The sequence below is a fragment of the Oryza glaberrima genome, chromosome 9 (assembly GCF_000147395.1).
Source record: "Oryza glaberrima chromosome 9, OglaRS2, whole genome shotgun sequence".
Taxonomy (NCBI): domain Eukaryota; kingdom Viridiplantae; phylum Streptophyta; class Magnoliopsida; order Poales; family Poaceae; genus Oryza; species Oryza glaberrima.
Genome location: NC_068334.1, coordinates 8,287,294 through 8,301,416, shown reverse-complemented (window position 1 = coordinate 8,301,416; position 14,123 = coordinate 8,287,294). Strand labels below are relative to the sequence as shown.

Genomic DNA, 14,123 nt, shown 5'->3' with positions numbered 1-14,123 from the left:
CCATGACAACGCTTTCGGGAAGAAAATATTTCCTAGGTCATTACCATTCCTAGTTTCCTACATTGAACCGGTTAATGTCAGATGTACTCGCTTTCCAGGAGTATGCATTAGCATAAATCCATTATCGTTAGCGCATTGATTGATCTATTTGGATATCTATATCAGGTATAGTTGGCTGCTACAAAGTAGTCCATGCATGCCTCACTACTTTTTTTTTTGAGGGGGGCACTACTATAGAAATGCACAAAGATGACGGCACTATAGGTGCCGCAAGTGTTAAAATTGGCATTTATCGATCTTTTCCCACCTCCACGGGCTGAAAACATATTTAACCGGCACCTTTATGCAACTATAGGTGTCGGTTCTAAATAAAACCGATACAGATACTATATATGCCTTTTTTAAAAAAAATAAACTTTAATATATTATAGTTATCGATTAAAACATATTATAGGTACCGGTTTTTTAAAAATTTGACACCCATAAAAATTGAGCCGGATCTCCCCTTTTTAATGCAAAGGGAGATGGAGCTTATCCACTCGCCCCTCTCTCTCTAGCCCTACTTCTCTCCTCCTATCCTCTCCACGGCTTCCTCCTCCTCGTCTCTCCACTGGCCAAGAGATGGTGACAACAGGCGGAGCTGCGTCAGGCGCAACGGTGACTCCCACAGCAGATCCAGTGTCGGCGGCATCGGTGGCGGGCGGGTTGGCGCCAGCGACGGATCTTGTGGCGGATCCGGTGGCTACGGTGGCTGGTGGGGTGGCGTCAGCTACAGATCCTACGACGGATCAGGAGGCAACGGTGTCAGCATTGGGCAGGGCGGGTTCGGAGGCGACTCCCACGGTGGGCTGTTTGGGTTACATGAATTGGGGATTTTTTTTTTATCAATTTGTGCTATGTGGAATTGTGTTTTGTGTTTTGTGTTATTTGTGCAGTCTTGGTAGATGGATCCATGATGGTTTGTGCTGTTTTGGGGATGTTTTTGGATCTATGGTGGTGTGGGTGTAATGAGGAGTGGCTCGATGTATCGACTTAGACTGTACTATTGGCAGAACTTTGACCACGAGAAAATGGTGTTAGAAAAATAACGTCCGCTTGATCTACTATTGACATCCCCATCTCTTATTGTTGAGAAATTCTAGATCTGTGTGAAAAAAAATGTTCTGTGCTTAATTGATGAAACTATTTCATGTAGTTGGCCTGTTACTAATCCTTTGTATTACTAAACATTCACCAATTTTATATCACTATTACAAAAACGTAAATAGGTGTCGACACCATAGGTGCTGGCACACAAAAAACTGGCACCTATAATGCCTTTTCCACCCATGCACCCACCCCCACGCACCATATATTCAAAAACCGGCACCTTTATGTCTAAATAGGTGCTAGTTTTTAAATAAAACCGACACCTAAAACCTGTGTTAGAGAAAGGTGCCGGTTCTAAACCTAAAACTGGCACCTTTAATCTTCTCCCTCCCACACTAGTCGTTGGTGGGCCCCATACATAGGTGCCGGTTTTAAGGCAAAGGTGCCGGTTCTCAACCCAAAACCGGCACCTTTATTTTAATAGTGCTTTTCATGTCCGATGGTGGGAGTGCCGGTTTTTGTATGAAGTGTCGGTTTCTTTTATAGAACCGGCACCTATTCACTTAAAACTGTTATCCATTCACTCTCTCCCCCTTATCCGTTCACTCTCCCTCTCTCTCTCTCTCGGCGCGGCGGCAGCGGCGCGTCCCCCTCGCAGCCTCCCCCCCTCTCCTCCTCCTCCTCCTCGTGGCGCCCTCCAAGTCGTCGTCGGCTGTGGCGGCGGCGGCGGCCAAGGTGCGGGAGGAGGGAGAGGTCTCCTCCGGCGCCGACGACGACGATGTGAGGAGGGCTCCCGACGGCGACGACGACGACGACGACGACGACGGTGACGAGGTGAGGAGGGAGAGGTCTCATCCGGCAGCAGCAGCAGTGAGGAGGGCTCGATGGCGTCCAGCGGCGAGGAGGTGTGCAGCGGTGGTGTGGTGCGGCGGCGCTAGGCAGTGCTAGGCGGCGAGGAGGAGGCGAGCGGCGGCGGCAGATCCATCCCACGGTACCCCCATTCTCTTATTTCTAATCGATTGAATTAGTGCAAATAGAAGCACGTCCTCAAGAACAACACCCATTCATCAGTAATTAGGGAGTACTAATCCTAGTTCTAGGGACAGTTAACTACAAGTACTCCATTCAGCACATGAGGCCTCTCCTCCATTCAGCACGTCCTCACTCGCTGCCTGCCTGCCTCCTCAATCTGTCATAGTTGCAGCGGACTCCTCCGCATCCCAGACGTGTATCTACTACTGAATTTGTTTTTTTTGTTTTTACTTTCCGATTGAAATCAGTTCTATGAATGCTCTGAAGTTTTCAATTTCACAACATGGTCGATGCACTTCATTATATCTGAAATGAGTTAGGAACTTGCTATCAACCCCTTGTTTATGGCTGTAAAATTTGCAAAAGATAATACTTTTGGCTGGTAAGTACAAGTATTTGGTGATGTATATCCTTGCTCATTTTCTTAATCTGCAAACGAACCAAGTAGATTTGTTTGATGTATATACTTGATAACTTTCTTAAGCTACAAAAGGAGCCAAACTAGCTATGTCGTTTTATGGCTGTAAATGCCATTTTTGGTTTTGCTTCCATGATGAGCAGGTCTAGTCAGTAGAATTTGTCTGTGTATATCTCTAACCACTTTAGTTGTTTGTGAATTTATCTATAGTTTGGTGGATGTGAATTATCTGCTTGGCTGTGAATGCCAAGTTGTTCGTTAAAATAGCATTCTGAACTCAGAACAACTCTGAACTAGTTGTGCACTCCCTTGATTTTTAGTTTCTCGTACAGAGGTTTTTGTTAGTGCATGTGATATGTAGAGCTATTCCTGAACTAAGATGTTTAGAGATTAATTGTACATAACACAAATCTTTGATAATTCTGTTCTGTTGCGTTTCTTTGGTTTAGAAACTGTGGATTTCTTGCTCTGTCCTGCAAAAGGACCACATTTATTTTCTCCTTCAATCTGGAGCATCACCTTATCCTTTCCAGGATGACCTTCATAGTATGATAGGGACGCCGAGTTTTGCAATCAACAGTACTATGCATTTTACTGACAAATACTCAAAAGTACTTTACTTTATTTCTAACAAATGTACTCAATTAGTGGGAGTATGTGATTTTTGGCACGCTGGGTTTGCGCAGAGAGCGGGCGCGTGTTCGCCGCGGGCCTCAACGACTTTGGGCAGCTCGGGATAGGCTCCTCCGTGACTCATCCGCTGGTACTGCTTCTTGTGCATCATGCCTCCATGTGAAATTTTCATCTACATTGTGAGTCAGCCTACTTTTGCACAGGAGGCAAAAGCTGGCTGGACATATATCAGAATTGCAATTTTCACTCCTGTAAAGTTTCTTTTGTGTGCAAATCATTTTCCAGTGCAACTGCAGGTTCCAATTTTTGTAGGTGTCATGTAGATGATTCTCATATATGTTCTTCTCAATATGAATTTTCTTGTTCCTGTTCGATGTCTGCTCTAATTTTTGATGAACAACGATGTCTGAATCTGAATATTTAAACTAGGCATATTTTGAGTTAGGATATATATGCAAATGTTTAGGATTTAAAGATAGGAATTTTTGGACTTACGAATTTTTAGACTTAGCGAATTTTAACTTAGGCTTGTATGTTTTTATTTGTTGAGAATGTGAATGTGAATGAATGTGTTGTATGGATGTGGGGCTGTAGGGATGAATTGGGGTTTGTAGAGAATTGGGGTTGTATAGATGAATTTACTGCATTTTTTATTTTTTTTGTCCCAACAAATAGGTGCCGGTTTTTAGGCTTAGAACCGGCACCCCCATATAGGTCAAAACCGGCACCTATTACCTAATAGGTGCCGGTTTTATAACCGGCACCGATGACAAGTATCATCAGTGCCGCCTCCTTTGTGCCGGTTCGGAAAACCGGCACCTATTAGGGTTTCTGAACCGACACCTATTACCCTTTCTGTAGTAGTGTATAAATCCAGTTGGATTGAGAAGCCAAGTCCAATCAAAATGAATAGCTCATCAATTAAAATCAAGGTTGTGATGAAATCCTTATTTTGCAACAACGGAGATCATAGTAATGCTAAACCAGACATGGCTTTTATCTTGCAAAAGAAAGGTAACTGGATTTTGTAGCCCTTTAGGAGACCTTCAAGAAGCAGCACTCATATCATCCCAATTGGAACTTCTGGCTGCTTCATCTTGAAGATGGTTTTTGACGAAATATGCTAACTGAAGTTGATGGAAACATGGTGTACATAGATGGCAGTTTTGGCTTTCGCATTGTGCAATTATGGTATATAGAATAGCAGAGCTAGGAAATTTGTAGTTTTAATACCAAAAAACACTTGTATACATATCAAATTCTCTCTCGTGAAGTCGGGCCCAACAGATTCTGCTTTACGGTCTGGTACTGATAACTTCGTCGTACAGATTAAACAGAGACCAAACCAAAGGTTTGGGAAAAATATCGAAAGCATCGAGTGAGAAATAAAACGTGGTTTGTGTCTTGCACTTGAACGAACCCTCCTGATGCCTCTCAAACATATGGCACACTGCACATATTTTTTTTACATATACTGATATTTGGTTACAACTTCTGTTCATCTCAATATCGCTACTAAAAGAATTAGGTTATGTGATGAGGACATCGCAGGTACACAAGTACATCAACACTACGTAAACAAGAATGATGGTTTACGCCATATATCACATTAAGAAAATAAAGATGATGTAAACCAAGCTGATGGATTACATCTAAGACTACCAGCGAGCTTACACGCACTTGGATTATACAGGTTCAGGCCGCAATAGAGCGTAACACCCTACTCCTGTGCTTGGGATTATGGATGAAGTTACAAGGGTTTCTTCACTTCAGAGAGCGCACTTGCTTCCTCTCTTCTGAAGTTCAGGTTTTCTGGGAATCGACCCCTTGCTCTGTGGGCAGGGTCCTCCTTTTATAGCTTTAAGGGGATACCACACGTGCCGACTCTACCTACTCTCCACGGGGGGAGGGGGGACCCCACTTCACTTCTTTGGGCTTCAAAACGTGCCTTCTCCCGAAAGCTAAGCAATAACCGATTCTTGAGCGGAACCCGGCGCCGTCCCCTGCCTGACACGGGGGACGGCCTGGTCATTCCCTCATAAATGATCGATGACATGCAACAGCCCTTCCTTGAGTGACGCCCTGATGTGACGGGTCACACCTACCCCCACTCCGCCGGGGACAAGGGCGACGTGATGATATGACTGCCCTATCCATCGGATGTGATGGAAACGGGCCGGTCACAGACCGGTCACATCCGACGGACAGGGGTTAGCTAGGCGCGCCGCACGTCTGCCCTGACTGCATTAAATGCAGCGAGGGACAGTTGGGGCGCTGCGCATTTATGGCTGTTCAGCCTGCCGGGCGAGGGCCTCGGGGCGAAGGCGCGGTAGAGCCCGAGGGGGTGACGTCATACCCCTAGCTCCCCCCGCTGCTTCTATGACTCGTGTGGCGCGTGAGTGGGGCCAACCGGCCAAGCCACGTGGCCGGAGGAAAAGTAATTCTCTTGTACTTCACATACCCCCGGGCCCATATCTCCGACAGTAGCCCCCGGCGCCATATCAGGTATTGATTTCCTAGGATCGTTCTGACATGGCGCCTCACGACTCCTCAAACTGGGGTTGTGGGCCCGACAGGGAATCTAAAAGGATATCATCGCGTGGCTACTTTGGCGCACTTATCACGGCAGTGGTTTGACCGCCTTTGACTGCGCTCATGATGAAGATGCTTGGGGCGCGATAACCGGGGGGTCACTTAGACTGCGCCTCGATTCTCTCGCTCGCTACACTTGCGACGGAAGCGGTGACGGTTTGCCCAACTTGCGCTTATGGCTGTTGCACACTCCACCTCGAGTGTGCCACTGACAGGTGCACAAAAGGTGGAAGCGGATGCAACGGTCGACGCAATGATTGGGTGTGGGATGCGGAGAGACAAACGCGAGCGCGAAGATCGTGAGGGCAGTTATGGGGGCGCGAAACGAGGAGGCGAACGCGGATGAGGCGAGGATAAAAGGGGGCGGAGAAGGAGACTCTGCCTTCTTCCTTTCGCCAATCGCTCACTCATCCTTTCGCTTCTCGAGCCCTAACACTCTCGCCTCCTCACACTGTCTCAAACTCCTCATTCTCCACCATCTCTCCGTCGGTTGCCATGGCCCAAGACGCCGGCGACGCAGTGCTCCCTTCCTCCCGCATCACGGCAGATAGGCACCTTAGCCTTCCTCGCAAGATCATGCCGGAAGGTGTCGTCGTGCGGGCGGGAGAGTCGCGGCCACGATAGCGATATCCGGAGCGATCCGTACACCTCTTGTCCTTCGCCATGGCGGGCTTGATCCCGCCGCTCTCCAGATTCTTCCATGAAGTTCTGGATTTCTACGAGATTCACGCCTTGCATCTCGCACCTAATGCCGTGATGACGCTGGCCATCTTCGCGCATTTGTGCGAGATGTTCATTGGGGTGCGATCGACGATGCGGCTGTTCCAGGCCTTCTTCATCCCGCAGCTGCTGCAAGGCGCAGTGGTGGGGGATGCTACTTCCAGCCCCGACCAAGCACAGCGGGCCAGTACATCGAGAGCCACCTCCGCAAGAAATGGGAGGATTGGAAGAAGGACTAGTTCTACACCGCTTTGCCGGACCATCCGTGACTTCGAGTTCCCGCTGGCCCTCCCGAAAGGTCTGCCGCATGGCTGGCGACGTCGGAGCTGGGCGAGGAATATGACGCGGTGTGGGATCGCTTCAGGGGCCTGCGGAGCCTGGGCCTCACAGAGGCGATGGTCTTTGGCGATTACTTCCGCTGCTGCATCGCACCTCTTCAGGAACGATCCCGTGGAGCGTGGGAATACACCGGTCCCAGCGACCCCATGCGGACTCATGTGGGCGAGCGCTGGGACTGGGGTGAGGAAGACGCGAAGAGGGTGATTCGGCGGGTGCTGGGCCTGGACTCTGCCGAGCCAACACTAATCCCCGACGAGATTCTTCCCCTCTGCTGCGATCGCGACCGGGAGAGCAAGGGCCCGGGAGCAAGTCCGGGAGGCGGCCGACACGATCGTTTCGAGCTTCGAGGGGTCGGCCCCCCGGTTCACCTCCGGACATACCTCGGACGAGGAGAGCGGAAGCGGGGACGACGACGGCGGCGACGACTGGGACGACATTGTTAGCGGCGCCGGTCACGGGGAGCCGGGCACTCCGTGATCGCTCACGCTTCTTATTCCCTTTTGTTGTGTGCCTGTAACAAGCACTTCTTGTATTTAGGCCATCGTGCCATCCTGTCTTGTTCTGCAATTGAAAACTCTTTAATTCCTTTCACTTTTTTGCCTTTTCTATCGATGCCTGTTACATAGTGAAAAGAAAAAACCAAGGCAGAAAGGGATAATTAGACAGCCTGCGATTGATATATCGTTTGACCCCGTTCCCCCCCCCTCAGGCTTGTTCCATCAAGAAGGTAAAGCCGCGTTCGGTCCACGGAACCTAAGTAGCGATAAGCAAGACCATCGCCCCGAGGGAGCCGCCCAACGGGACTGGCCAGACCGAGGCTGCAACGACCGGGGGTCGGGGACGACCGTGTGTAGGCCCTTCCGATCCCCCGGGGTTCAGCACAGCCCGGGGCACGGCCCGCGTTCGTGCTCCCTTTCGGTGGTTCTCCGGTCACTTTACAGCACTTAGGTTTTAGAACAAACGCGGATTATTTCTTGAGTTGGGACAAGCCAGAGTAAAAGGGGAAAAAGGGTCTTTGCGAAGAAGTAGAAAGAAGGTTATTGCTTTTAAAAGGAAAACATGATACATAGTGGTAGCCCCCGGCCAGTCCGAGGGATTGTGTAGGTGCTGGCTTGAGCTCCAGGAAAACAAAAAATCTCGATTTCATGGATAGAAACGACGGAGGTGCTCGATATTCCAGGGGTTGGGCAGCTCTGTGCCGTCCTCCGTGGTTAACCGAACGGAACCTGGTCGGGGCACGCCGATCACTTTGTATGGTCCTTCCCACATTGGCGAGAGCTTGCTCAGCCCTAGGCGCGACTGAACGCGGTGTAGGACGAGGTCGCCAACTTGTAGTGATTGGGCCCGGACATGGCGCTAATGGTAGCGTCGCAGGCTTTGTTGGTAGCGGGCGGCGCGCAAGGCCGCTCGCCTTCTCCGTTCTTCAAGATAATCGAGGTCATCTTGGTTGGCCTCGCTGTACAGAGCGACACGAGGCGAACCCAGGGAAAGCTCGGAGGGTAGGACCGCTTCGGCGCCGTACACCAGGAAAAATGGTGTTTCCCCTGTGGCACGGCTTGGAGTGGTCCGATTTGCCCACAGCACGGCGGGCAACTCCTCAAACCATGAATCCCCATGTTTCTTGAGGACGTTGTACGTCTTGGTCTTGAGTCCTTTGAGGATTTTGGCGTTGGCTCGCTCGACTTGGCCGTTGCTCTTGGGGTGGGCGGGTGAGGCAAAGCACAATTTGATGGCCATGTCGTCACAGTAATCGCCAAACAGCTCACTGGTGAACTGGGTGCCGTTGTTTGTAATGATACGGTTGGGCACTCCGAATCGAGACGTGATGCCCCTGATGAACTTAAGAGCAGAATGCTTGTCGATTTTGACGACTGGGTAGGCTTCGGGCCACTTAGTGAATTTGTCGATGGCGACGTACAAGTGCTGATACCCGCCTCGAGCCGCCTTGAACGGTCCAATGATATCTAGCCCCCAGACTGAAAAAGGCCAAGATAATGGTATGACCTGTAAGGCCTGTGCCGGCTGGTGGGTCTGCTTAGCATGGAACTGGCATGCCTTGCACCGCTGGACCCATTCTTGGGCGTCTTGTAATGCAGCCGGCCAATAAAAACCTTGCCGGAAGGCTTTTCCGACCAAAGTTCGTGAGGCTGAGTGGGCTCCGCACTCACCCTGATGGGCGTCAGCTATGAGCTCGATGCCCTGCTCTCGAGGAATGCACTTCAGGAGTATCTCGTTGGCGGCACGCCGGTAGAGGGCCCCCTCTACGAGGACATACCGCTTGGAGATACGCGCGAGCTTTTTAGCTTCCGCGCGGTTCTCGGGAAGAGTATTGCCGTCGAGATACGCCCGGATGTCGGTCATCCACATGACCTGACGAGGGGGGTCGGGGTTGACCCCCTCGGGCCCCGAGGGGCGCGGGTCGCCAGAGGTTGGGTCGGAGGGCGCATCGTTGGGGTCCCTCAAAGGGCTGGGTCGCGCCGATGGCTGCGTGAGCCTTTCTTCAAAAGTCCCTAGGGAGAGTGGGGCTCGTGCCTACGTAACACGCGACAACTCGTCAGTAACTGTGTTGTCGCGTCGGGGCACGTGCCGAAGCTCTAGTCCGTCGAAGTGGCGTTCCATGCGCTGTACCTCCCGGACGTATGCTTCCATTTGCGGGTCGGTGCACTGATATTCTTTGGATACTTGATTTACGACCAGCTAGGAGTCGCCTAAGACCAGACCAGGAGACGGTGGATGCCCATTCCGGCCGCCGCCCTCAATCCTGCGAGGAGCCCTTCATGTTCTGCCATGTTGTTCGTGGCTCGGAAGTCGAGACGCACAACGTATTTGAGGACATCCCCGTTTGGCGAGGTCAGCGTGACTCCGGCACCTGCACCTTGAAGGTTGAGGGAGCCGTCGAAATGCATCATCCAGTGCCCGCCACGAATGTCGGCGTTTGGATCCTCTTCTTCTCCGGGGGAGAAGGGGGCATTGGATGGAATCGATTCGTCCACCGGGGTCCATTCCGCGATGAAGTCAGCAAGGATTTGACTCTTGATTGCATGCCGCGGCTCGAAGTGCAGATCGAACTCAGCCAGCTCGATAGCCCATTTCACCACCCGTCCAGTACCCTCTCTGTTATGCAAAATTTGGCCAAGAGGGTACGACGTCACTACGGAAACCCGATGCGCTTGAAAGTAATGCCGCAACTTCCTCGAGGCCATCAAGACAGCATAAAGCATTTTCTGGGCCTGCGGATACCGGGTTTTCGCATCTCGAAGTGCCTCGCTGACGAAGTAGACGGGCCGCTGCACCTTTCGGCGGGGCCGGTTCGTGCTGTTAGGGGCTAGTGACTCGGGGCGCACCTGTTCGGTGGTCCCAAGGGGATCCCGGACTGCCTCGGGATCATCGAGCCTAGGGCCACCTGTCAAAGTCTGCACTCCTCCCTTGGGGGCCTCGGGGCCCTCCCGGAGGCAGGAAGCTTTGGTCGCTAGACCCTCGGGGGACGAGGGGCCATCGCAAGTCGGAGGGCCCTCCCGTTCGCCTTCCTCACGCTCAACCACTAGGGCGGCACTCACCACATGGGGGGTCGCTGCCAAGTAGAGTAGCAAGGGTTCCTCCAGCCCCGGGGCTACCAAGATGGGAGGGGAAGTGAGGTAAGCTTTCAGCTGATTGAGAGCTTGCTCATCTTCCTCCGTCCATACAAACGGCCCGGAGCGCTTGAGGAGTTTGAACAGGGGCAGCGCCCTCTCACCCAGTCTCGATATAAACCGACTCAGGGTGGCCATGCATCTAGTGACGCACTGCACATCCCTAAGCTTGCTGGGAGGGGGCGCATCCTCTCTATCGCACGTATTTTCTCAGGATTTGCTTCTATGCCTCGGGAAGAGACTAGAAAACCGAGAAGTTTGCCTGCCGGCACACCGAACACACACTTATCGGGGTTCAGCTTTACGCGTGTGGACCTAAGACTATCAAAAGTTTCAGCCAGGTCCTGTAGCAACGTGTCCTGGTGGCGCGTCTTTACTACCAGGTCATCGACATACGCCTCTACATTGCGCCCTATCTAATTACTTAAAGTAATACGAGTCATGCGCTGAAAAGTAGGGCCTGCATTCTTCAACCCAAAAGGCATGGTTGTATAACAAAAAGTGCCCACAGGAGTAATAAAAGCAGTTTTTTCCTCATCTTCCCTAGCCATATGAATCTGATGGTGCCCAGAATATGCATCTAGAAAACACAAAAGGTCGCACCCCGCAGTGGAGTCGACTATTTGATCTATGCGTGGCAGAGGGAAGGGATCTTTGGGGCATGCCTTGTTGAGGTCGGTGTAGTCGATGCACATCCGTAGGTTGCCATTGGCCTTCAGGACGACCACCGGGTTCGCCAGCCATTCCGGGTGGATCACCTCACGAATGAAGTCAGCCTCCAGGAGCCGCGCCACCTCCTCCCTGATGAAGGCCTGCCGCTCTGGGGCTTGACGCCGTACCTTCTACCGGACAGGTCACGCATCCGGCCGCACGGCAAGGTGGTGCTCAATCACCTCCCTGGGGACCCCGTGCATATCCGACGGTTTCCACGCGAAAACATCAGAATTTGCCCATAGGAAGGAGACGAGCGTGCCTTCCTATTTGGCGTGCAAAGTCCCGCCAATCTTGGCGGTCTTGGACGGGTCATCGCCAAGGGGGATTTCCTTGACGGGCACCTCGTCAGCCGAGGTGAGGCGCTTCTTGGAAGCGTGAGACGCAGATGCCTCATGGGCCTGTGGTTCCGTGGCCACCGCCAGGTTGTCTGCACGCTGCTCTGCGTAGGCGAGGGCAACCTTGACATCACCAAAGATTGTGATGGGACCAGCAGGACCTGGCATCTTCATTTGGAGGTAGGCGTAATGGGTGGCGGCCATGAACTTCACCAACGCAGGTCTACCCAGAACCGCGTTGTAGGGCAGATTGAGATCCGCCACATCGAAGTCGATCCGCTCGGTGCGGAAGTTGGCGGAGTCGCCAAAAGTCACCAGAAGCTCTACGTGGCCAAGCGGCCACGTGTGCCCCGGAGTAACGCCAATGATCCGGAGCGACGGCTGGAGCTTCATCCCCGGGGCTTTGAGCGCGTCAAAGGCAGCCGGGGAGATGATGCTCAGTCTGGCCCCGCCATCCACCAGCACACGCTTCATCTTGACGTTGTGGATGGTTGGAGAGACCACTAGGGCCAACTTCCCCCCCAAGCGAGCACCGTGGGATGGTCATTCTGGTCGAATGTGAGCTTCACCTCCGACCAGCGCGCCTTCCGGACCGCCTCATGCGTGGGGACAGCGGCCAGAAGCTCTCGCCTCATGGCCTTGAAGCTTCTGTGAGAGGTGTGAGCGCAAGCTCCCCCGTCAAGCGTGGCGACGGTCCCTTGAGGTATCTGGAAATCCAGATCCTCACTGTCTCCGCCATCATCGGCGGGGGCCTTGTTCTTGGCCTCCTCTCGACGTTCACCGGTTGAGGTCGTGGGGGCTTTGCCCTCCCGTCGACCCTGCTGCTTCTCCTCATCAGCCTTTTGGAATTGCTCGGCCAAATTCTTGACCGAGCGGCAGTCGGCGAGACTGTGGCGGTAGGTGTTGTGCACCAAGCACCACTTGTCCGCCGACCGGCCCTTACCGGAGGGAATAGTAGGGCTCAGCTTGTCGCCGGCAGCCTTTCCTTTGCGTGGGGCCCGTGTGGGCCCGTCCGCCGCAAGGACATGACCCTCGTCATCGGAGCGGACTGATTTCATTTTGCCTCTCCTATCTCGCTGCTTAGAGCGGGGGGCAGACTCGGGGGTAGCCGCGGCCGCCGCACCGGTGCCAGGAGAGTTCCAGGCCCACGCCTCCTCCTTCCGGGCCACCTTGTCCACCAGCTCGAAGAGCTCTGCAGTGGTCTTGGGCTCCTTGGAGGCGATCTTCTCCAGCATGCGATTGTGTCGCACGCCGTTCCGGAACGCATATACAACTGCGTGGGCTGGAATGCACGGAATGGTGTTACGGACCTGATAGAAGCGCTGTATGTACGAACGGAGGGACTCATCATCCTTCCGCCGTACAGCGTGTAGGTCCGCCTCTTCCCGCGGGCGGAGATATGTGCCCTGGAAGTTCGTGATGAACTGCTGGCACAGGTCCTCCCAGGAGTGAATGGAGTCGGGGGGCTGGGTCATTAACCAGCCACGCGCCTCACCCTTGAGGGCCATGGGAAAGTAATTTGCCATGACCCGGTCGTCACCCCCTACAGCCACGATAACCGTGGTATAGATCTGGAGGAACTTGGAGGGATTGATGCTACCATCATACTTCTCTGTAAGGTTAGGGCGAAACTTCGGGGGCCACCGGACATTCCGGAGACTCGCCACGAAGGCCCTACAACCTGTCCCCCCAGGGGTGAGTATGGGAGGAGGGCCGCCTCGTGAGGAAGAATGTGGCGCTCCGGACGAGGAGGCACCTTCCCCATACGGGCAGCTCGGCGCTCATCCCGGCGTCGCTCGATTTTGATTCGAGCGTCCTGTGTACCGTAGAGGCTATCATGACGCCTCCGGCTTCCAGAGGCCCCCGACGATGTTGAGACCGTAGACCGCCTCAAGATCGTGGCCGATGGACGAGCCCTTCTCCTCGCCGACGAGGAGAGGGTGACCGAGGTATGTGATGTACCGGCGGCAGCGGATCGACCACCCGTGGCCAACTGCCGTTGGGCAGCAGTGACCAAGTTGGCCACGTCGTCCAGCCAGCGCTGAACAGGAGTCTCCGGCTCCGGGTTTACTGGGGGATGCCGTAGAAGGGCGCCTGCTGCTTGAAGCGCGCCTTGGGGCGAACCGCCATCTCCATAATCGAGACGGCGGCGTACCCCGACGCGTCGCGGCCTCCCTCCGCCACGGGGAGGAGAGAGTGCCGAACCACCCGAACGAGCGGAATTCTCCCTCCGCGAAGGTTCGCGGCGGGGAGGAGTTGGAGATCCATGGCGACGGTGACGAGGACCTCGGCTCTCACCGGAATCCTCATTCCCTGATGGGGTGGAGGTGAATGCCACCACCTCCTCCACTTCCAGGACCTCGACCATGGTCGACAGAGTCCTGAAAAAACTTGGGACGAAAGAAAGCGATTTCCTCCCGGGACGCGCAACCGCCCCCTACCTGGCGCGCCAGCTGTCGAGGGAAAACCCTCAATAGCAGGGAGTCATGAGACCCCCCTTTCGTGAGTTCGGCCGGGGGCGGAGGCTCGTCTCTCAAAATTCGCTTGTTCGTCCCTAAGACTACCAGCGAGCTTACACGCACTTGGATTATACAGGTTCAGGCCGCAATAGAGCGTAACACC

The 14,123-nt window shown here is 53.4% G+C and overlaps 2 protein-coding genes and 1 long non-coding RNA gene across 3 annotated transcripts; 1 reads left to right on the top strand and 2 right to left on the bottom strand.

Moving 5' to 3' along the window:
* Positions 1–1,679: 1,679 nt before the first annotated feature.
* LOC127783947 (uncharacterized) lies at positions 1,680–3,654 on the top strand. Its single transcript, XR_008019411.1, has 2 exons — positions 1,680–2,080; positions 3,226–3,654. It is a non-coding gene; the product is annotated as an uncharacterized LOC127783947 (long non-coding RNA).
* A 7,775-nt stretch (positions 3,655–11,429) lies between these two features.
* On the bottom strand, positions 11,430–11,975 carry LOC127783686 (uncharacterized). The gene has a single exon (XM_052310879.1). It carries the CDS (start codon positions 11,973–11,975, stop codon positions 11,430–11,432), a length of 546 nt encoding a protein of 181 aa, XP_052166839.1.
* Positions 11,976–12,004: 29 nt separating this feature from the next.
* On the bottom strand, positions 12,005–13,811 carry LOC127783685 (uncharacterized). The gene is made up of 2 exons (XM_052310877.1): positions 13,573–13,811; positions 12,005–13,175 (listed from the first exon to the last, which is right to left on the bottom strand). Exons 1-2 carry the CDS (start codon positions 13,809–13,811, stop codon positions 12,005–12,007), a joined length of 1,410 nt encoding a protein of 469 aa, XP_052166837.1.
* Between the last annotated feature and the right edge of the window lie 312 nt (positions 13,812–14,123).

Bases quoted from the DNA above. Each gene is read 5' to 3' on its own strand.
- LOC127783686 (XM_052310879.1), bottom strand. From the start codon at position 11,975: ATGAAGCGTGTGCTGGTGGATGGCGGGGCCAGACTGAGCATCATCTCC.
- LOC127783685 (XM_052310877.1), bottom strand. From the start codon at position 13,811: ATGAGGATTCCGGTGAGAGCCGAGGTCCTCGTCACCGTCGCCATGGAT. The intron at 13,176-13,572 runs GTAAACCCGGAG...GACAGGTTGTAG, and splicing joins CCCTTCTACGGCATCCCCCA to GGCCTTCGTGGCGAGTCTCC.